Raw genomic sequence first — 22,077 nt, forward strand, 5'->3', positions numbered from 1 at the left:
AAAATGCACCCAAATGCAAAACATCTTTATTGTGACTAACTACCCTATGTAATAATGTAAAGGCATGTCCCCTATTTGGACAAGATATTCGGTGCTTTTCATTGATATTTGTAGTCTTGTTTATTGGTTGTGAGATTGTATATGAAAACAATTTTTCAAACTATGAGAGTTTCTTGAAGGGTTTGATAGTTTCTGTACAATATATTTTTTTTTTTTTCTTAAAAGGGGATCAGTTGGTGCTTTCGTCACGGCAATCCATTATTTCGGAAGCCGGGAAGACTCACATAGGCATTTCAATTTCTCTCTGGGCACCATCGTGCGATTCACCAAAGGTAGAAATCGAACTTAGGATATGCCATGTGAAATATATATTTACATTCATTCTTCACCATTGAACCACTCCGTGGTGGTTAGTTTCTACACAATTTGATTCTTATGTTTTAGCAATGGATTTTTTCTTCGTCCTTAAAATAGAGCAAGAAAATGCAACTCAGCTCATGGGCCTTCAAAGTCGCAAGCAAAAATGTGGGTTATAGGTAAGCCCAAATTTCAGCTGGCTAACCCACAAGCATCAGAACGCAAAATCACTGGAGCATAATTCACTCTCAAATGTCGATGAACAAAACTAAGAAGAGGAAGAGAAAGGAGGAGCGACCTGCGACTCACCTGAGAAACAAATACTCCGAGAACCCACCCGACTTCGCTCACTTGGCTTCTTTGTACCCCTCTTTCGAGCCCTTCGTCTTCTTCTCCAGAGACGGTCGGCCCAGAGTTGACTGGACCGACTTCAACGCCACCCGGGAACTCACTCGGGTCCTCCTCCTCCACGACCACCGCCTCAATTGGTAATTTTTTTCTCATCCAATTCTGCATTTGCTTAATTGGGCAGCTCTTAGAACTTGGAATCCAGGGGTTTTGACTTGAAAGTTTGTATCTTTTTCGATTTTTGAGGTTACCCAGTTTCTTGTTTTAGTTGAATATTCTTTGGTTCTACTTGTTTTGTGTAGCGGCTGTGTCGAAAACTTCTGATTCTGTCACGGAATTTATAACCATGCCATCTTAATTAGCTTCAAAAGTTTTACTAGGATCCCAGTAGGCATGAAAGTATGAAACATTGCAGCCTGTGAGGTTTACTTGGATGATCAAATTAAAAAGGTTCCTAACCTTGGTGCCATCTTCGTTACGCAGATAAAATCTAGGTTTAATGTTACATTGAGGACACAATTATTCTTAGCTTAGTAACGTGATAAAGCTCTTGCGGCTTTAGCTTTTATATCTCCAAGTCCCAGCTTATTATAACTCCTAACTCATTGTATAGTTCCCTCTCAAGTCTCGCCTTTTTGTTACGGTGTGTAAACCCAGTTAAATCCTTGATTCCTGAAGTCTATTCAGTTAATGAAGAAGCATTTTCATGGGGGTTCATAATGTAGGACGTTCAATGTGAATTTTATTTCCCAGGTGGATTCCAGATGGGCAGCTGTGCCCTACTGTGCCCAATAGATCGAATTACATTCATTGGATTGAAGATCTTCTCTCATCTGATATCATTGTGAAGACTACAAGCAATGGTGATAAAGTTAGGGGGTTTGATATTGGAACTGGAGCAAACTGCATATATCCGCTTCTTGGTGCTTCTCTTCTCGGTTGGGGCTTTGTTGGGTCAGGTTGTTTATTAGTTGTTTTAGTTAGCATTTTCATACTTGGTTTTTTGAATACATCAATACTTTACAACTTAACAAAGCTTCATTTTCACTGACCTTGGTTGCAGATGTGAGTGATGTAGCACTAGAGTGGGCAGAAAAAAATGTTAGAGATAATCCACATATCGCGGAACTTATTGAAATTAGAAAGGTTGAAAGTGTTAAAGAGACCCTTCCACTGGAAGGATCGCCAAATGGGATGTTGGATAGTACTAAAAGCAAAATAGAATTGACTGAGAATATGGAAAGGGAAGCAGTGCCTTTGCCCTCCTCTTCATCCACATATCACGGGCCAGCTATTCTCCTTGGTGTGGTTAAGGATGGTGAGGAGTTTGACTTCTGCATGTGTAACCCTCCATTTTTTGAGACCATGGAGGAAGCAGGACTAAATCCAAAAACTGCATGTGGTGGGACCCCAACCGAGATGGTTTGTCCTGGTGGAGAAAAGGCATTCATCACTCGCATTATTGAAGATAGCGTCACATTGAAGTATACTTTTCGGTAATGTTCTTTATTACCCATTATGTTCTTTCCAAATCTCTTCTGTCTCAGGGTAATCTTCTCAGAAACTTAGCTCTTATGTCTCTCCATTGACTTGCAGGTGGTACACATCAATGGTTGGTAGGAAACTGAATCTCAAAATCCTAACATCAAAGCTTTGGGAAGTTGGAGTCACCATGGTAAAGACAACTGAATTTGTCCAAGGACAAACTTCTCGATGGGGGCTGGCCTGGTCCTTTTTGCCTCCTGCCAAGCAGTTAGTATCATCTCATGTGGCTGTGAAGAATAACCTCTCTTTCATGCTTGAGGTTTGTTTGTCTTTCTTTTATATTGTTTCAACGATCTCTATTTTTCCTAATACAAAAGTGTACCTAACCTGATATTCTGAACGTTGCAAATAAGAAATTGTGAGTTTTCAACAAGAGGTCAAGGAAATCCCGTAAACCCAATGACCCACCCTGACAAATACCCATCCATTTGATTGTTTGAATGACAAACCTGCTTTTAGAAAAGACTAGGAACTATTTTGGTATAAAGGTTGGTGGCAATTATGCCATTATTCTAATGTCAATTGGAGACCTCCAAGATTGATATTGTTGAGTTTTTTACGAACAATTCAAATTTTTGAAAGATGAATACTTCTTAGTCTTTCCCTGCAATAACTAGTACAACATTACGGCTTCCCTAAAGTTGCAATTCCAGGAGCAGTGAGCTGCAAAGATTTTAAAATTCCTTCCATTTTTTATGCCACAGTTTGCACTAGCATATATCATTTGTTTCTATAATAAGCAAATGCGTGCTTATTTAGGAATACACTAAGCATCTATGAGGACCGAGAAGACTGACTTACATAGTTTCATCTCATAATTTCCATTATCTCTTGCATTTTGTCATTGTCTTGTCTGCTTTGCAGGGCCTCGACCGAAAATTTGGTGCTATACATGTATTGGAATCAACCAAATCCTTTTTCAGCTGTAGTGGTGCATCGTGTAACTTGAACACATCCTCATTTACACTCGATGTATGCTCATCTGTTAATTTGTTTTTTCGGTTTATTTATCAAGTGATATTGGTGTGTACTTACAAGCAGCACTATCTAACTTTTAACAGATCACCATGACAAAAGATCACTCAGATGCAATCTTGAAGGGTGGGCCACAAGATTATGATAGAGTTGTCAGTTGTGAAGATAAGCAAGAGGCATCCACAAGCTCAAGCTGTTTGAACTTGCCTTCAAATAATCTAGGTTTTCGTGTTTCGGTACGATGATGTCATTACTTGGCTTGTATGTGGTGACATTGTCTTTAGAATTTGTGCTTGACTTTTACAAAGTTTTCTTTCTTATAGGTCTTTCAGCAAAACCCTGGGACACTTCTGGTGAAAGGCTCACTACAGCAGAGAGATTGTCAACTTTCAGGTTTTCACCCACCTATTTCTTAAATTTTGTCTATAAATTTTATTTATTTAAACATTTGTACTACACTCTGGTGATGCTTTTACATTTTTTTTACTAGCTTTGAGCAGTTGCCAACATTAGTGCAATCTATCTTTCCTCGTGCGTGTGAATGATTTGGATCGCCAAAATGATTGACCTACAAATGTCTCAACTGCCTTGTTGCCTTGCATTCATACTGTTATGAATTATCGCCATAACTTTTTCATATGTTACTTGTTCTCATCCACTTTAGTTTCCGTTATAATCAGTTGGATGTCACTATATTTTTAAAGTTGTATTTTTTCAAATTGGAGGCAGCTCAAAAAAAAATATGCTACTCTCATTAAGAATGATAGTGATGATCACAGCATAAGTAATCCATATGTTTTTTTTTTTTCAGCATTTGGCCAGCAAAACAACGTTCATATCTTTCGTTTACTTTCCCAAAGAAAAAATAATTCATTACATCTAACATATTTAACTTGCAAGACCTCTCTCCAAATGTTTTGGATGTAAAATGTATAAGATATGGTTCTATTTTAATTGCAGGAGCATTCTCACCAATATTCCAACGACTTGAGGAAGATCTGAAACAGAAATTTTGTAGAAGGAAGTAGACCATGGTAGAGCTTTCCTTGTCTGATTCCAGCAACATAGCAGCATTGGATATACAGGCATATCTGAAGTGGTTAGTTCTTAACTAGAAGATATTGAGCAGCAAATATTTTTGTTTTTGCTTGCCCTGCTTTTTCCCTTGTAATCTCCGGTCCATTTTTCTCATCCCCTTGTAGTTTTCCCATTGTTTTGTATGCCCCCAAACTCGTAAAACATACCTGCAACAGTGTGTATATTGCACTCGTAATTGATTGTACTGACTGGAACACATCTTGTGCTACTCTTCACTTCACTTTGTGTTGTATTGTATGCCATACTCCTAACATGAATAAATTAACGTGGCAGACATTACTTTCTTTCTTTTAGAAAAGTGATAAAAGTTTTCTTCTTGGCAACCAAGTGTTGCTCATGATGCCAATGAAAAGGGAAGCTGCATCATTACCCATCAATGTCGTCTCTTTGGTATATCAAATCTGATATGTTGTAGTCATGTTGAGAGTGAATCCCACATCAGGGAAAAGAGAGACCCGCAGTTTTTTGTTTTAATTTATCATCGTGGAAGAGGGGATTCGGAGCTTCTTATAATTTGGAAGGAGGATTTACTACTAGTTCAAAAGTTGGATGGTCGGAAATAACGAAGAGCTACTGGGCAGGAAGTTTTTCTCATACATTTATTTACCTCGGTTAATTATGATTCATGTCAGACGGAGAAATTTGGCCTTGATTCATGTCGTCGATTTTTAAAATGAATGATTATCTGAAAGCGTTTTTAGCCATTCAAAATTCAGGCCTGAGCTAGTCATGAACTCGAATTTCTTATTTGAAGATCTTTATGCTGTGTTTGGACTCCGTGGCATGCTCAAACTTACATGTTGCAGCTGATTAGATTCATTAGAATATGTAGCTTTACTGCAGAGACATATCAACTTTTATTCACAGAAAAGGTTTCTTCTCCAGCAAGACTGCGATCACGACATCTACTTTACACCCTTCATATTTTACATTACAAACACAAATAAACCTGCAGATAATCAAACTAACAGCAGAACGACGCATGATACATTTGGAACTCCGCCACCTTGATATTCCCGCTATCCCTTAAGAATAACAACCCAAACTCTATGGATGTAGAAAATATTAACAAAGTAAAAGGGACTGAGTTACTGTGGGATGGAAGATTTATCAACAAGAAAGCAAGAACAAGACTGCACAGACATGGAAGCTTCATGCTTTCCCTTCAACTCTTGCATATGTAACCGCAACGCAAGCGTCCACGAAATCCTCGTCTATAAAATCTGTAGAAAAGATCTGCAACCTATCCGCAATACCTCTAGAGAAGCACTGAGTTATAAACAGCCTCGCGTATCCATGAATCCGTCCGGTCACAGGCTTGACACACAAAACCGGGTTATCAGCCTTGGGCGTGACCGTGTTCTCCACCCTGTAAAAGAACTTCCTTGATGAAACCGGCGGCTGATTACTCAAATGTTTCAGGTTGCTCTCGAATTTCGTGGATGGCAAGTCCGTGTCGATCCAGTTGTCCTTCAAATGCCCTGCATTCCACAGAGGACTCCCTGCCTTTGGCTGAGGTGACTTCCTCGGCTTCCACACGCATATCACTCTCTTCGGCAGCAGTTCCGAAATAGTCTTGTCGAAAACATGATCATCCTGGGGGATTAAAAACTCGCCGAGCTGATCAACCAAGTACTTATCAAACTCAGGAGGATCCTCGTGTCCGAATTCAGTTCGGATTTCGAGTATAATGATCTCATACTGCGTTTCGGACAAAAACTTCTTGACGTCGCTGATCACAACATCAATGTTGTAAGTGAGGAGGACTCCGTGGCAGACTTTTCGGTCCTTCTGGATTCGAATATCGACAACTCTGGCGCCTATCTCGAGCTGCTGGTAGATGGACAGATTTTGACACTGAGCAAAAGGCCTAGTGATGCATGGAAATCCAATCTTGTTGGTTGCAGAGTCATGAGTTCCAGGCCATACAATCTTGTTTATGTGAAGTTTCTCAGGGTTGATCCCAGCCATCCAGTTTTTTCTGTCCGAAGGCTTGTAGGCACATGATGGAAACTCTTCACCACAGCTCTGGTGAAGATCACAGAGTGTGTGTTTTTCCACCGCGATCGCCTTCCGCCGTTCTACCTGCTTCGAGACATGGGAACCCATCTCCAATATGAAAATTGAAGAAGAAGAAGAAGAAGAAGAAGAAGAAGAGAAGAAGAAAACTCTTTTGCTTCTACCCTTTGGTTGTAAATGGAGGAAGTTGTGCAGAAAAGACTTTATTGTTGCAGGACCTATTGATGTGGAAAAAAAATGATTATTGTTTATATTAAATGATTTTCGTCTTTTATTTTTTTTTTTTTTTCTTTTCAGTACAGCTGTTTATTTTTTGTTGTTTAATTTATTTTTTTTTAATTTATTCAATTCGAAAATTAAAAAAAAAAAAAAAAACAGTGAGAAAAAGGTTTGTGGAAATTGTTTTCTTTGTTTTCAACTTTTCGTGCATAAATATTTATAAAAATATATCTTCAAGGTTTGATTAAGAAGAGGGCGAAATGTAATTATCTGTATCTTGGTGGGTCGCTGGTTTGATTGAATTATTGGTGGAGAGTCATGATCGATGTGTCTGTTTTAATTGGTTGGTACAATTGTATGGTTGTCCTAAGCTGTATGAGCCTTTCGCTGTTAGGTTTGATATCTTTTGTTTATCTGTTAACAAGAACTGTAGTACCTAAAACATTTCTAGAATGTTTTTGCTCATCACTCTTAACCATGGTGTAACATTACTATGCCACTCGATTCTGCGACGTGTATATATATATATAAAAGTTACTCATAACTTCATACTTTAATTCATGAGATTGTGGACCGTCAATCATTTGAACATTAAAAAATTTCGTTAAATTGAAGAAACCATCAGTTTAAGTAAAGATGTTGATTTGACAACTAACCCCTCAACTTAACGGAGATTTTTCATAAAATGACTAAAATGATTGATGATAGACAATTTGAGAAACACTTCTATCGATTTTAAATATTAGAGACCAAAATGAGAATTTATATCAATTTCACATATCATTTTAGCTAAAAAACCCCTTGGTACACATGACAGGTATCGAGTCGAATAGTATCATTGGGACTTCTCTGTAAGTTTAAGAACTGTCTGGATTAACCATAAACTATGGCCTAGAAGGATACCCACCTGATAAAGTCAGAGCACCAAATGCCAAATAATTGAAGGAAATTGCTACAATTGCGGATTTAACACCACTGAAATTGACAAAGATAATCACCACATCTGTTGAATGTGAACTCTAAACACTGATTTGAAGGTTAAAAACAATGTTTACTTGTCATCTAATCAGTAATCATCACTAAGCATCATCCGATCAGACGGTTTTCACTACATCTGGAAAACGTTTTAGTCAGAGAGAAGACGTGAATGAACTGGAAGGTCATCTGAACAACTCAATTTCACTGGTCCGCAACCACATTCCTAAATTAGACAAGCAACAAAATTGACAAGAAGCTAAAACCAGGAAGTTTCATGGGGCCTGCCATCTGAAAAATTGAATGTAGTTCCCGTTCAGATCCGAATTCGATAGAGTAAGTTCGTATTCGGGATAAGGATCACTTGCAGCCTCGATCGAAATAGAAACAGTAGAGAAGTAATGAGCAAATGTTTAAAGAGAGTGTGAGACTTTCTTGAGAGGTTTAGCATAACATGAGCTGCCACAGTTATAGCAGCATTAGTTCAACCTAATAGTTTCTACCCATGTTCACTTCTTGTGATCGGAATGAGAAATAAGCATACTTTGCAAGTTCAAGTGCGGTAGTCTTTTATGAATAAAGAGAAGCGAATGCTGCAAAAACTAAACATAATACCTTCCATGCGATCAGAAATTAAGATTTTATTGAACAAATCTCGCACGTATATCATTTTTTGAGATTAAAATCTAAAGAACATGAAAACAGTAGCTTACAAAAATGTTACGAACTAAATTGAATGGATGTGTTATATCACCAGTTCTCCCTATTAAAACCCCGCGAAGTAACAAATCATCAAACTTTTACCTCAAGGAATTAGGTACTGAAACATCTTCTTCCATCTGGCCAGCTAACTGTTCCAAAACTGAGTATATTTCTTCTTTCAGAGGATGCAACCGATCCGATACAGTGAAAGCATTCACTCTATTTTCAACTTCTATCCAACTAAGGGCACGCTCTTTCCTCACTTGTCTCTCATCCATAAGATGTCTCACCTTCTCTACCGACTCCCATTTCCCATGTTCGGCATATATACTTGAAAGTAATACATACGCACCAGAAGATTGAGGCTCCATCTCAATAAGGTGCTCAGCCACGTTTCTTCCCAGCTCTGTGTTTCCATGAATTCTACTAACACCAAGTAATGCATTCCAAACTTGATCGCCACCTTTACCTGGCATATTCTTGAGCTGGTTGATTAACTCGTCAAAACGTCCAGCTCGACCCAAGAGATCAACTAAGCATGCATAATGTTCTACATCAGGAACAATGCCATGATCACTAGTCATGGACTCGAAAAAACTAAGCCCTTCCTGCACTAGACCAGAATGACTACATGCATTGAGAATGACCACAAAGGTGGTCCGATCCGGCTTCATTCCTGATCTGACCATGTCCTCAAACGTCCGCATTGCCTCTATACCGTTACCATGCTGTGCTAAGGCAGATATCAATGTGTTCCATAATACAGTATCTTGCTTATCACCCATGAGCTTGAAAACTCGCCTTCCTGCCCCTAAATCCCCACATTTTGAATACACGTCGATAAGAGAGCTCACAACAATTGTGTTGGGTCTAAAATTACTTCGTACTAAAGACGCATGTACTTGTTTACCATGCTTAAGTGAAGCTATACTAGCACAAGCACAAAGGCAACTACTATACGTAAACTGATCAGGCCTAACTTGATAGAACATCATCTCTGTAAAAAATGCAAGGGCTTCATGCCCCAAACCATTTCTAGCATAGCCAGAAATCACAGCTGTCCACGATACAGGGTTCTTCTCGGGCATCCGATTGAACAGTTCACTAGCTGATTCCATATCACCAAATTTTGCATACCCCGAAACCAGTGTTGTCCAAACAAGAACATCCTTCACAGGCATGCTATCGAATACTTTCCTCGCATCTCTCATCTCCCCGCATTTTGCATAAGCATCAACAACCGAACTAGAAAGCACAACATTTGACAAAAACCCGGCAACCAAAACCTGCGCATGAACTTGCCTAGTAAGCCCCAATTCCTTCAACTTCACACAAGCAGTCAAAACACCCGCAAAACTAAACTCATTGAAACCAATTGACAACCTTCTCAACTCTCTATAAAACCTCAAAGCCTCATCACAAACTCCACTCTGGGCATAACCAATGACCATGGTGTTCCACGACACGACGTCCTTCTCCGGCATTTTATCAAACAAACTCCTGGCCTCGCTCAACTTCCTCATCTTAGCATACCCAGAAAGCATATTGTTCCAAGAGTACAAATTCCTCACAGCCATTTTATCAAACACCCTGCGGGCTTCTACATCATCGGCACACTTAAAGTACATATTTATCAAATGGTTGGCTAAAAACGTAGAGGGGTGCTTGAATCCAGTGAGCTTCATATGGATGTGAACCCATTTGCCTTCTCGGAGGGACCTGGCGGCGCCGCACTGTTCCAAGAGGAAAGCGAGAGTCTTGGCGGGTAAGCGGATACCCTTTTGGACTAGAAGGTCGAGAGAGGAGAGGGCTTGCGAGAGATTGCCCTGAGAACAGAGCTTGAGGAGAGACTGGACGACGCAGGGAGGCTTGGTGGCGGCGAGGCGTTTAGGCTTGGTCAGAGGAGGGAGAGAGGAGGAAGAGAAAGAGGGCATTGCAGAGTGATACCATGAGAGGTTTGGATTGAAGTCTTCATCTATGGTGGCTTTGTGGCGGCGGCGGCGGTGGTTGGATCGGTGGGTCTTGAGGGTTCAGCTCCGGCGAGCATTGCCGACAGTGGATAGTGGTGATGATTGAATGGACAGTGACAATTGACAATGGGCCTCTGGACATTGATCCGACCATTGTTTTTTGATCCATCCCGTGTTAACTCGGTTCGGCCTTACCCGGTGACCCAATTCCTCCTTCTTTTTTTTTTTTAATGAAAAAAATCAAGCAGGCTTGAATTAAGCCGGCCGGATAACACAACCATTTCATCCCGGTAAGTTAGAGTAGTTTTAAGATAATGATTGGTAAAAGACTAAGGATAGAAATCAAGTCTACGGGAATTACATTTGCAAATGTAGGCCTTAAAACATCTCTAATGGGCATTTTAAATAAGCTCCTAGCCAAAAGATGGGAAGAATTTAGAAAATTTCATGTACGTTCACACTCCCTATCTTGCTTCTTGGATAACAAAATCTCTATGAGCTCATAAATCTATAAAATGGAAAAAGAGTTCTTCGAATTTATTACTATTGCTTTAATAATATTTTAAATAAAAGCTTAAAAAGCATGTCTATACATTCTGGTGCAGATTCGATTTCTACCGATCTCCGTGCCCTCTAACAACTGACAATTTAATTCAATAGAGTTATTATATGTAAAACACAAAACATATTAGAACATACATTTGACTACTTGTATTTAGTCCAATTAGTACAACTTAACAAATGACTTCCAACTCTCTGTTATTAGAAGTTCACGCTGTGTACTAATTTTGACTTTCATAATGCAACATGTATGGGTCGTGAATGACGACTCAAAACTTACACCTACCCCTACCATGCCATTGACTCATTATATAAACTTACAACCTAACATGTAAATGCTTCATATGAGCATAAATGTTAGAATTAGATGCTAATCTTATGGCAAACTGATAGTTCTACCATAAATCATAAGGAGTTGACAAAAAAAGAACCACATCTGGAAGATATAAACTCTTGCTTCTTAGCATACAAGAACATAAGATTTGGCACTAGAAACCACACAAAATTCACTTGTTGTTCTTCTATCAGTGGGACGCTTACTCCAGTAAGCATTGGAGAAAGCTTGAATCCCAGAAGTTGCTTTGTGAAACCAATTATCATGATCCATAATCCCCTTGAAATATTATAGAATTTGTTTTTTTAGTTCCTAAATGACATTCCTGAGGCATGTTCATATGTTAACAAGCTTGCTTGACTGCAAATGAAAAAAATGGAGTTGTCCAGTTGTGGTATAGCAGTGCACTTATTGTTAACTTATAAAATGTCGAATAAACTAAATAATCTCTCTGAGAGTTTTAGAATCCCGTAGGTATAAAACATACTTAAGTTCCAAAAATGCAAGTTACTTTCAACAATCCGTATTCATATACTTGACTTGTGAAATGAAAACACCTTTATATGATCTCATGACCAAGGAAGTAATAGATTGGTTTAAGGTCTTGAGGAGGACATAATTTACCCAAATAAGGGATAACCTCTTGGCAGTATTCATCATGGTAGTCAAAGAACTAGATCGATCAGCACTTCGTTGTTAATTACTAAAATCGTACATATGATATAAGCAGTGGATTTAGATATTGATATATTTAGATTTCAATTTTCTCCAGTATCTATATATATATATATATATATATATATATATAACTTACACTGGAACTTACAATTGATTTACTGACAATTGAGTCAGCAACTAAGAAAATGACTGATGAAAAGGATATTGGTGCACGCATGCATCCTTGACATTTGAAAATTAAGTGTTTACAATTTTGATTTCTTTGGGTTCAGTGTGAACTCAAAGAAAGTTTTACTGAGAAATTATGGAAATTTCAAACTTGAGACTTTCTTCCTCCAGAGTCCCCTTCTTATAGACTTGGAAAAAGGTCTTGGATGACTTGCTTTTACTATTGATGAATGATGACTTGCTTTCACTATTGATGAACAATGAAATTTGTTGGAATAATTGATGCTTTCTGGATAATTGAATGACTCCAAACTTTGTCAGAATCATTGATGGGAACATGCTAGCTGACTGAATAATTCCATGCTTTGTCGGAATTATTGGTGCGAATATTGTCTGAACACTTCACATGGTGACTTTGGAAAGATGATTGAATGACTCCAAACTTTATCAAAATCATTGATGGGAACATGCTGGCTGACTGAATACTTCCATGCTTTGTCGGAATTATTGGTGCGAATATTGTCTGAACGCTTCACATGGTAACTTTGGAAAGATGACTAAATTTTCACATGGTAATTGTCCTAGTGTTCATATGGTAACTTAACATGATAACTGAAGTTTTCACTTGACTTTATGCAAATGGGTCCTGGAAATTCTAGTAGTCGACCCACTTAGCTGACTGTGTTTTTTGACTCGTTGACTTGGCTGGTTGCTGTGATGATGCATCTGAAGATTTGGAGTCTGAAACTTCTTCTTCTTCTTCTTCAGTGTGGAGCATCGCTGCTTCTGCAAGTAATTGTTGTGCTAAATCTTTGAGTTGAGTGGCTTTATTCTTCTTTGAGCCTGATGATTTGGAAGACTTGATTGTTTCTTTGAGGGATGTGGATGGAGTAATGTTTAATAATGATTGTTCTGGGATGACTGGCAGTGATGGCTATACTGGTTGTGCTAGAATGACTGGAAGTGGAGTAATGGGAAGTTCAGTGATGACCTGATTGATGGTCTTTTGATGGTTGAATTTATCCCACCACTTGACTGATCTGATTATGTAGACTTCACCTGTTTCGACTTCATAATCCATGGGACTTTGTACTTGGCCATGAATATTGGGAGAAGTGTAATTCTGTAGTTGAATCGGCTTCTGTCAAATTTCTATTGGAAATTGGCATAAATGACTTGCATAAGTTCTTCTGGTACGAGACTGGCTGTTGGGTCATGGATTGACCACCACTTTGGGAACCATGCAAGAAAATTCAATCTAAAACTCTTGTCAAAATTAATGAACCATGAATGACTAAAATCTTCTGTTTGATGGAGAAAGATGTTAGTCCATGCATCAATGTAATCAAAGAATTTGTAATGGTTATTGGGAATGTGGACATATTGGGTATGAAGAGGTTTGGTTTTGTAAAAGGGGATTCCCCAATCTGATTCAGTTAAAAACCTTCCAATGTAAAGAGAATGGTAGAAGATTTTGTTTTCATGGGTTTTGTTGTAGAGAGGTTTGATTGAAATGGACTCGATTTCACTGAGGATAGCTTGATAGTATTTCAGTATTTTATGTGGTGATGTAGAATCATATTGGTTGAATGGTTGACTGGTGGATATTGTATCCTAAAAATCTAATTTTGGTCTGAAATAACTTAATTTTGGTTGCTAAGACAACTAATCCATTTGACTTAGTTATCCTAGCAAACATGTTTAAGTGTTTCCAATGCTCATCTACTGATTTGGAATAAATGAGAACATCATCAATGTAAACAATTGAGAAATGACTGTATTGATTAAATATTTCATTCATGATATTCTGAAACTCACTAGGTGCATTCTTAGGACCGAATGATATTACATTCCATTCATAATGGCCGAAAGGAGTGACAAATGCAGTTTTATATTTGTCATCCTCATAAATTTGAATCTACCAAAATCCAGACTTCATGTCGAATTTTGAGAAGATTACAGCTTGACTAAGTCTCTTAATTAAATCTCTTTTGTTAGGAATTGGATACCGTATCCATTCCAAGACTACATTAAGAGGTTTGTAATTAATGACTAACCTAGGAGTTCCTCTTTCTAAATCAGCGTTTTTTCTGGACATAGAAAGCAGGACAAGACCAGGGTGATTTATGTTCCCTAATGATTCCTTTATTGAGAAGTTCTTGGATTTCTGTTTTTCAGAATTCCATAACTTCTTGACTCATTTAGATTGGTCTGACTTTTGTTGGTATTTTATTTTCATTAAATTCCTTATTGTAAGAAAGTTTAACAATGTGTTGTTTTCTGTGCCAAAAGTCGTTGGGAATATTCGAACAAATTTCATTAACAAGTTTCTTTTGAAAGGTGTCAATGCTTTTTAACAAAGATTTATTTGTTAATTGTTCTTCAATTTTTTTGTAATTAATTTCTTCTTTTAAGAAATTAATTTGTTGTGATTTTTTTAGTGATTAGATTGATGGTTTTTGAGATACTATCTTTTTGTAATTGTTTTAATTTTTTTTTATTTGTTTCCGTGCATAATTCAAATGTGATTTTTTGTCCTAACATTCTGATAGTTATACGGTTATGGTGTACCTTAAAAGGATATAGGAGAGCTATGAAGGGGAGCCCTAGAATGACTGGGTCTGAAATATTTTTTTATCAAAACAAATGGGGTTTTAAAACAAACATTGTCCTAACAAACATGGGCTTTTGGGATTTCATATTTAATTGCATTGGCCATTGACTCATTATATAAACTTACAACCTAACATTTACATGCTTCATATGAGCATGAATGTTAGAATTAGATGCTAATCTTAGTTATACCATAAATCATAAGGAGTTGATAGAAAAGAACCACATCTGGAAGATATAAACTCTTGCTTCTTAGCATACAAAAACATAAGATTTGGCACTAGAAACCACACAAAATTCACTTGTGGTTCTTCTGTCAGTGGGATGCTTAATCCATTAAGCATTGGAGAAAGCTTGAATCCCAGAAGTTGCTTTGTGAAACCAATTATCATGATCCATAATCCCTTTGAAATATTATAGAATTTGTTTTTTTTAGTTCCTAAATGACATTCATGAGGCATGTTCATATGTTAACAGGCTTGATTGACTGCAAATGAAAAATATGGAGTTGTCCAGTTGAGGTATGGTAGTGCACTTATTGTTAACTTATAAAATGTTGAATAAACTAAATAATCTCTCTGAGAGTTTTAGAATCCCGTAGGTATAAAACATAATTTAGCTCCAAAAATGCAAGTTGCTTTCAACAATCTGTATTCATATACTTGACTTGTGAAATGAAAACACCTTTATATGATCTCACGATCAAGAAAGTATGGATTGGTTTAAGGTCTTGAGGAGGACATAATTTACCCAATTAAGGGATAACCTCTTGGCAGTATTCATCATGGTAGTCAGAGAACTAGATCGATCAGCACTTTGTTGCTAACTACTAAAATCGTACATATGATATAGGCAGTGGATTTAGATCTTGATATATTTAGATTTCAATTTTCTCCAGTACATCCATATATATATATGTGTGTGTGTGTGTGTGTGTGTGTGTGTACATATTGCTTAAGGAGAGGGATCCCCATTTTTTCAAAAAAATGGGGACACGCTCCCGACCGTTAAATCGGATGGTTGAGATTAAAACACAGGCTACACAATCTCAATCACACAATTTTATTAAAGTTAAATCCAACGGTGGGGAGCGTGTCCCCATTTTTTTAGAAAAATAGGGATCCATCCTCTTAAGCAATCTGTATATATATATATATCTGTGTGTGTCTATATATATATATATATATATATATATATATAACTTACACTAGAACTTACAATTGATTTACTGACGATTGAGTCAGCAAATAAGAAAATTATTGATGAAAAGGATATTGGTGCACGCAGACATCCTTGACATTTGAAAATTAAAAGTGTTTACAATTTTGATTTCTTTGGGTTCAGCATGAACTCAAAGAAAGTTTTACTGAGAAATTGTGGAAATTCCAAACTTGAGACTTTCTTCCTCCAGAGTCCCCTTCTTATAGACTTGGAAAAAGGTCTTGGATTACTTGCTTTTACTATTGATGAATGATGACTTGCTTTCACTATTGATGAACAGTGAAATTTGTTGGAATAATTGTTGTCTTCACTGTAGAATATGGATGATTGAATGACTCCAAACTTTGTCAGAATCATTGGTGGGAATGTACTGGTTGATTGAATAATTCCATGCTTTGTTGGAATTATTGGTGCGAATATTGTCTGAACACTGCACTTAGTGACTTTGGAAAGATGACTGAATTTTCACATGGTAATTGTCCTAGTGTTCACATGATGACTGAAGTTTTCACATGACTTTATGCAAATAGGTCTTGGGAATCCTGATGATTTGTTGTGCTAAATCTTTGAGCCTAATGATTTAGAAGACTTGACTATTCCTTTGAGGGATGAGGATGGACTAATGTCCGATAATGACTTCCAGGATGACTGGCAATTATGGTTGTGCTGGTTGTGCCAAAATGATTAGAGGTGGAGTAATGGGAAATTCGGTGAGGACCTGACTGATGGTCTTTTGATGATTGAATTTATCTCACCACTTGACTGATCTGATTATGTAAACTTCACTTGTTTGGACTTCATAATTCCACTTCATAATCCATGGGACATTGTACTTGGCCATGAATATTAGGAGAAGTGTAATTCTGTAGTTGAATCAGTTTTTGTCAAATTTCTGCTAGAAATTGAGGGAAATGACCTGCATAAGTTCTTCTAGTAGGACACTGGCTATTGGGTCGTGGATTGATCACTACTTTGGGAACCATGCAGGAAAATTCAATATGAAACTTTTGTCAAAGTTAATGAACCATGAATGACTAAAATCCTCTGTTTGATGGAGAATGATGTTAGTTCATGCATTAGTGTGATCAAAGTAATTGTAATGGCTATTGGGAATGTGGACATATTGGGTATGAAGAGGTTTGGTTTTGTAAGGATGGATTTCCCAATTTGATCCAGCTAAAAACCTTCCAATGTAAAGAGAGTGGTAGAGGATTTTATTTGGGTAAATTACACAGAACTACCTCAACTATTAGGTCATTAACAGTTTTATACCTTGTCTTTAAAAAGTTTCAATGTCATACCTTATCTTCGAATTTGTTGCAATGTCATATCTCCCGTTAGTTGTCTATTAATTCCTCCGTTAAAATGCTAACGTGGCTTGAGACGGGACCCATTTTCTATTAAAAAATTATATTTAAAAAAAAAAAAAAAAAAAACCAAAAATCCCAAACCCATATCCCCTTCCCCCGGAAACCCCCAATTCCATTCCCTCCTAAACCATCTTCCTCATCGGTCCTCTTTGTCAGAGCCAAAAGTTTGAATAGCTAGAGGCGTTGGTTCCGTTTTTCTGTAGTGACAAAGATGACCCGTGTTCGAACTTTTCGCTGTGACTTGTCGTGTTGCATAAGGAAACAACAAGCAGCCAGCAGACACCAACACATACACCCAAAGTGCTAACCTTTCAAGGGAGTTGTGTAAGGGGCCATCCACATTTGCCTCGAACAATTTATGTGCTTGTACTTGGTGGTTGGGGATTTTAATTATGATGTCATCTTAATTTGTTCACTATCTTTCTTATTTTCTCTGCTAGGAAACAAACCCTAACCTTGCAAACCTTCAGCCGCTGGTCCCTTGCTTAGGTTTGGGCCAGCGGCAGCCCTTCCCACTTCTCTCTAGCATCCCCATCATCCTAACCTTTCCACCCCTCGCTTCCTACTCCCTGCCCTTGCTGTTTTCCACACTTTTTTCCTTTCTATATACACCCCCAAACCCCTCCAACAACTGTTTTCTCTTTCCTTTCTATTTCCTTGGTCTAACCTACACCTTATCCTCATACTCTTCTGTGCACTTCCAGTTCTCATAGCTTCTATGAGCCTCCGACCCACTCCCCCAATCTATTGCCGCACTTGGCTCCTGTTTGGGGCTTAGATCTGCGTTTTTGGGTGGGTTTTCTGGGTCGATTTGTGGTTATTGGACTTGCAGTTCTTTTTCTTTTTCTACTCTTGTTCTACTCTTCTTACCTGATTGGTGGCGGTCTTGCCTCCTGAGATTTCGTTTTTCGATTTCGTGTTGCTCCTAGGTAGGGTTTGCATATTTGTTGGTGTGCTTCAAGACGGCTTCTTGGAGCTTCCTGGCGGCGGCTTCTTGGTTTCCTGATTTGTTGGTTTGCATATTTGCCAGCTGGTTTCTCTCGGTTGATTGGACATCTAAGGGCTCTACCCTTGGTATTATCATTTTGTCCTTTTAGGTTTGTGGTGATGGTGATGGGGATGGCGGGGCAACCGTTTTTTCTTGCCATCACTGCGACCAACTCCGGCCGGAGGAATCACTGGCGATTCTTGGTACTTTTATGTTGGTTTTAGGGTGTAGAGCGTTCTGATGACTATGTTGGCACTAGCTAGATCTTCCTCCCCACCTATCTGAGTTCATCCCGTCTACAGCTAGCCTTCCACTTCTCCCAACATTCCTGCACGTGCCTCTGCCTTTATTACCCACATCCACTGCCAACTTGCAGTTGCATCTCCTTGTGGACCCGTCACACGTCACCCTATTTTTTTGTTTTTTAGTCTAGTTTTTATGACTGGTCTGTGTTGCTTCAGTAATTGGTTTGTGTCACTGTTGCAATTTTGTAGCCTCGTTGTTTAGCGTAGGTTTTGGTAAAGGTTTTGGTGCTTGGTATGCCACTTATGGGTTATATCAATCTTGAGACTCCTCGTTGTAGCGGTATATTTTGAGTGATTGTCGTATCAGGGTTTTAAAATTCTTTGTAATTTGTGCTCATTACCTCCAAATCAAGAAATTGTTCACTGGAGCTTATGTACCCATATGGCATCCTTATAAGTGGATGGTTATGGCATCCTTGTAAATGGTTGGTTATTAATGAAATTTTATCGTTTATTTCAATAAAATAAAATAAAATATAAATTAAACTACAAAAGAATTGAAGAACAATTAACAAATAAATCTTTGTTACAAAGCATTACCAACTTTCAAAATATGACATTTGTTCGGATATTCCCAACGCCTTTTGGCACAGAAAACAACACATTATTAAACTTCCTTACAATAAGGAATTTAATGAAAAGAAAATACCAACAAAAGCCAGACCAATCCAAATGAGTCAAGAAGTTATGGAATTCTGCAAAACAGAAATCCAAGAACTTCTTAATAAAGGAATCATTAGGAAAAGTAAATCACCATGGTCTTGTCCTGCTTTCTATGTTTAGAAAAACGCTGAATTAGAAAGAGGAACTCCTAGGTTAGTCATTAATTACAAACCTCTTAATGAAGTCTTGGAATGAATACGGTATCCAATTCCTAACAAAAGGGATTTAATTAAGCGACTTAGTCAAGTTGTAATCTTCTCAAAATTCGACATGAAGTCTGGATTTTGGCAAATTCAAATTCATGAGGATGACAAATACAAAACTACATTTGTCACCCCTTTCGGCCATTTTGAATGGAATGTAATGCCATTTGGTCTTAAGAATGCATCCAGTGAGTTTCAGAATATCATGAATGAAATATTTAATCAATACAGTCATTTCTCAATTGTTTACATTGATGATGTTCTCATTTATTCCAAATCAATAGATGAGCATTGGAAACACTTAAACATTTTTGCTAGGATAATTAAGTTAAATGGATTAGTTGTCTCAGTAACCAAAATTAAGTTTTAGATTTTTAGGATATAATATCCACCAGTCAACCATTCAACCAATAGATAGAGTAATTCAATTTGCAGATAACTTCCCAGATGAAATCACTGACGAAACCCAATTACAGAGATTTATATGATCTTTAAATTATGTTGCAGAATTTTATCCACATCTTAGGTAACAATGCAAATCATTGTTTGATCGTCTAAAAGAAAATCCTTCACCCTGGTCCAATACTCATACTTCCATTGTCAAACAAATTAAATCACATGTTAAGACTTTGCCCTATCTTGGCATTCGAACTCCCAATTCATTCAAAATTGTTGAATCTGATGACTCTGAAATTGGTTATGGAGGTATTCTCAAATAGTCAATTTCTTCTGGATATCCTGAACAAATTGTTCGTTTCCATTCAGGAGTATGAAATCCAGCACAAAGTAATTATTGTACTATTAAGAAAGAAATATTATCTATAGTATTATGGATTAGTAAATTTCAAGATGATTTATTAAATCAAGAAATTTTTAGTCATAGTCGATTTCAAATCTGCAAAACATGTTTTACAAAAAGATTTTCAAAACATTGCATCAAAATAGATTTTTGCACGATAGCAAGCTATATTAAGTTTTTTATATTTTGAAATCGAATACATCAAAGGTAGTCAAAATTGCATTCCTGATTTTCGAACCAGAGAATTTCTGCAGGGGAAGAATGACAGCAAGAAGACTTGATCAAAGGAGGCTTCCAGCCACTCTACCACACCACCAGTAAAACAAGAATCAAGTTAGCTATTACCAACCGTTTCACTCCCTTAGGTTCCACAATAGGAAACCTTAGACCAAATTACCAAACACCACGTCCCAATTACCAAATAGCATTAATTAGTCAATATGATCCTTATTCAACGCTAACATACCAATCATCAGCATCCCAACCAGTCAGTTATACCAAAACATCACCATACGTCAAGAAAAACCCCAGTGAATATCTTTTTAGTATCCCTTTCAATCTCAATAAAGAACAAGCACCAGAAAAATTAGCCAAAATAATCTTTCCACCCAATTTCCATTATCATCCTACAGCACCACATAAAACACTAAAATACTATCAAGCCATCCTCAGTGAAACCAAGTCCATTTCAATTAAACATCTCTACAGCAAAATCGATGAAAACAAAATCCTCTACTATTCTCTTTACATCAGAAATTTTTTAACCGAATTAGATTGGGGAACCCCCCTTTACAAAAGCAAACCCATTCACACCCAATATGTTCAAATTCCCAATAACCATTACAATTACTTTGATTATATTAATACATGGACTAATATCTTTCTCCATCAAACAGAAGATTTTAGTCATTTGTGGTTCATTAATTTTGACAAGAGTTTCAGATTAAATTTTCTTGCATGGTTCCCTAAATGGTGGTCAATTCACGCCCCAACAGCCAATCTCGTACCAGAAGAGTTTATGCAGGTCCTCTTTGCCAATTTCCAACAAAAAATTGACAGAATCAGATCAGTCAAGTGGTGAGATAAATTCAACCATCAGAAGACCATCAATCAGGTCCTCATAGAATTTCCCATTACTCCATCTCCATTAATTCCGGCACAGCCAGCACAACCATCTCTGCCATTCATCCCAGAACAGTCATTATCGGACATTAGTCCATCATCATCACTCAAAGGAACAACCAAATCATCCAAGTTAACTAGCTCAAAAAGCAAAGAAAAAGCCACCTAACTCAAAGACCTAGCTTAACAATTACTTGCAGAAGTAGCGATGCTTCATACTGAAGAAGAAGCCGCAGACTCCGAATCTTCAAACGCATCCTCACAATAACCATCCAACTCAGCAAGCTAAAAAACACAGTCCGCCAAGCGGGTCAACTACCACGATTCCCAAGACCCTTTTGCATAAAGCCATGTGAACACAATTAATCACCATGTGAAACTTCAGTCATCATGTCAAGTCACCATGTGAACACTAGGACAATTACCATGTGGAAATTCAATCATCTTTCCAAAGTCACCATGTGAAGCTTTCGGACAAAGTTTCATCAATAAGTCCGACAAAGCAAGGAATCATTCAGTCATCTGCACATTCCACAGTAAAAGTAGTAATTATTCCAACAAGACCACTATTCATCAACAGTAGCAAACAAGTCACCATCCATCGCATGCTTCCATAGTAAAGCAATCAATCATCCAAGTCTATATGAAGGGGACTCAGTTGAAGGAGAAGTTTCAAATTTCCATAATTTCTCAGTAAAAACTTTCTTTGAGTTCACACTGTACCCAAAGAAATCAAAATTGTAAACACTTTTAATTTTCAAATGTCAAGTATGCCTGCGTACACCAATATCCTTTTCATTAGTCATTTTCTTATTTGCTGACTCAATCGTCAGCAAATCAATTG

General features: G+C 37.6%; 3 protein-coding genes across 3 annotated transcripts; 1 reads left to right on the plus strand and 2 right to left on the minus strand.

Moving 5' to 3' along the window:
* Positions 1–393: 393 nt before the first annotated feature.
* Positions 394–4,599, plus strand: LOC137726293 (psilocybin synthase). The gene is made up of 8 exons (XM_068465203.2): positions 394–845; positions 1,459–1,664; positions 1,769–2,201; positions 2,302–2,509; positions 3,115–3,222; positions 3,312–3,461; positions 3,549–3,618; positions 4,186–4,599. Exons 1-8 carry the CDS (start codon positions 610–612, stop codon positions 4,251–4,253), a joined length of 1,479 nt encoding a protein of 492 aa, XP_068321304.2. The 5' UTR covers positions 394–609; the 3' UTR covers positions 4,254–4,599.
* Positions 4,600–5,138: 539 nt separating this feature from the next.
* Positions 5,139–6,801, minus strand: LOC137725848 (uncharacterized). Its single transcript, XM_068464656.2, has one exon. The coding sequence runs from the start codon at positions 6,430–6,432 to the stop codon at positions 5,476–5,478; it is 957 nt and encodes a 318-aa protein (XP_068320757.2). The 5' UTR covers positions 6,433–6,801; the 3' UTR covers positions 5,139–5,475.
* A 1,356-nt stretch (positions 6,802–8,157) lies between these two features.
* Positions 8,158–10,668, minus strand: LOC137726951 (pentatricopeptide repeat-containing protein At2g21090-like). Its single transcript, XM_068465900.2, has one exon. It carries the CDS (start codon positions 10,170–10,172, stop codon positions 8,337–8,339), a length of 1,836 nt encoding a protein of 611 aa, XP_068322001.2. The 5' UTR covers positions 10,173–10,668; the 3' UTR covers positions 8,158–8,336.
* Positions 10,669–22,077: the final 11,409 nt, after the last annotated feature.

The sequence above is a fragment of the Pyrus communis genome, chromosome 5 (assembly GCF_041283825.1).
Source record: "Pyrus communis isolate YQ-2024b chromosome 5, ASM4128382v1, whole genome shotgun sequence".
Lineage (NCBI taxonomy): Eukaryota > Viridiplantae > Streptophyta > Magnoliopsida > Rosales > Rosaceae > Pyrus > Pyrus communis.

Excerpts from the sequence above, each read along its gene's own strand:
- LOC137726293 (XM_068465203.2), top strand. The coding sequence starts at position 610 with ATGTCGATGAACAAAACTAAGAAGAGGAAGAGAAAGGAGGAGCGACCT. Across the intron at positions 846-1,458 it reads CACGACCACCGCCTCAATTG|GTGGATTCCAGATGGGCAGC; the intron begins GTAATTTTTTTC and ends TTTATTTCCCAG. Across the intron at positions 3,619-4,185 it reads GAGAGATTGTCAACTTTCAG|GAGCATTCTCACCAATATTC; the intron begins GTTTTCACCCAC and ends TTTTAATTGCAG.
- LOC137725848 (XM_068464656.2), bottom strand. The coding sequence starts at position 6,432 with ATGGGTTCCCATGTCTCGAAGCAGGTAGAACGGCGGAAGGCGATCGCG.
- LOC137726951 (XM_068465900.2), bottom strand. The coding sequence starts at position 10,172 with ATGCCCTCTTTCTCTTCCTCCTCTCTCCCTCCTCTGACCAAGCCTAAA.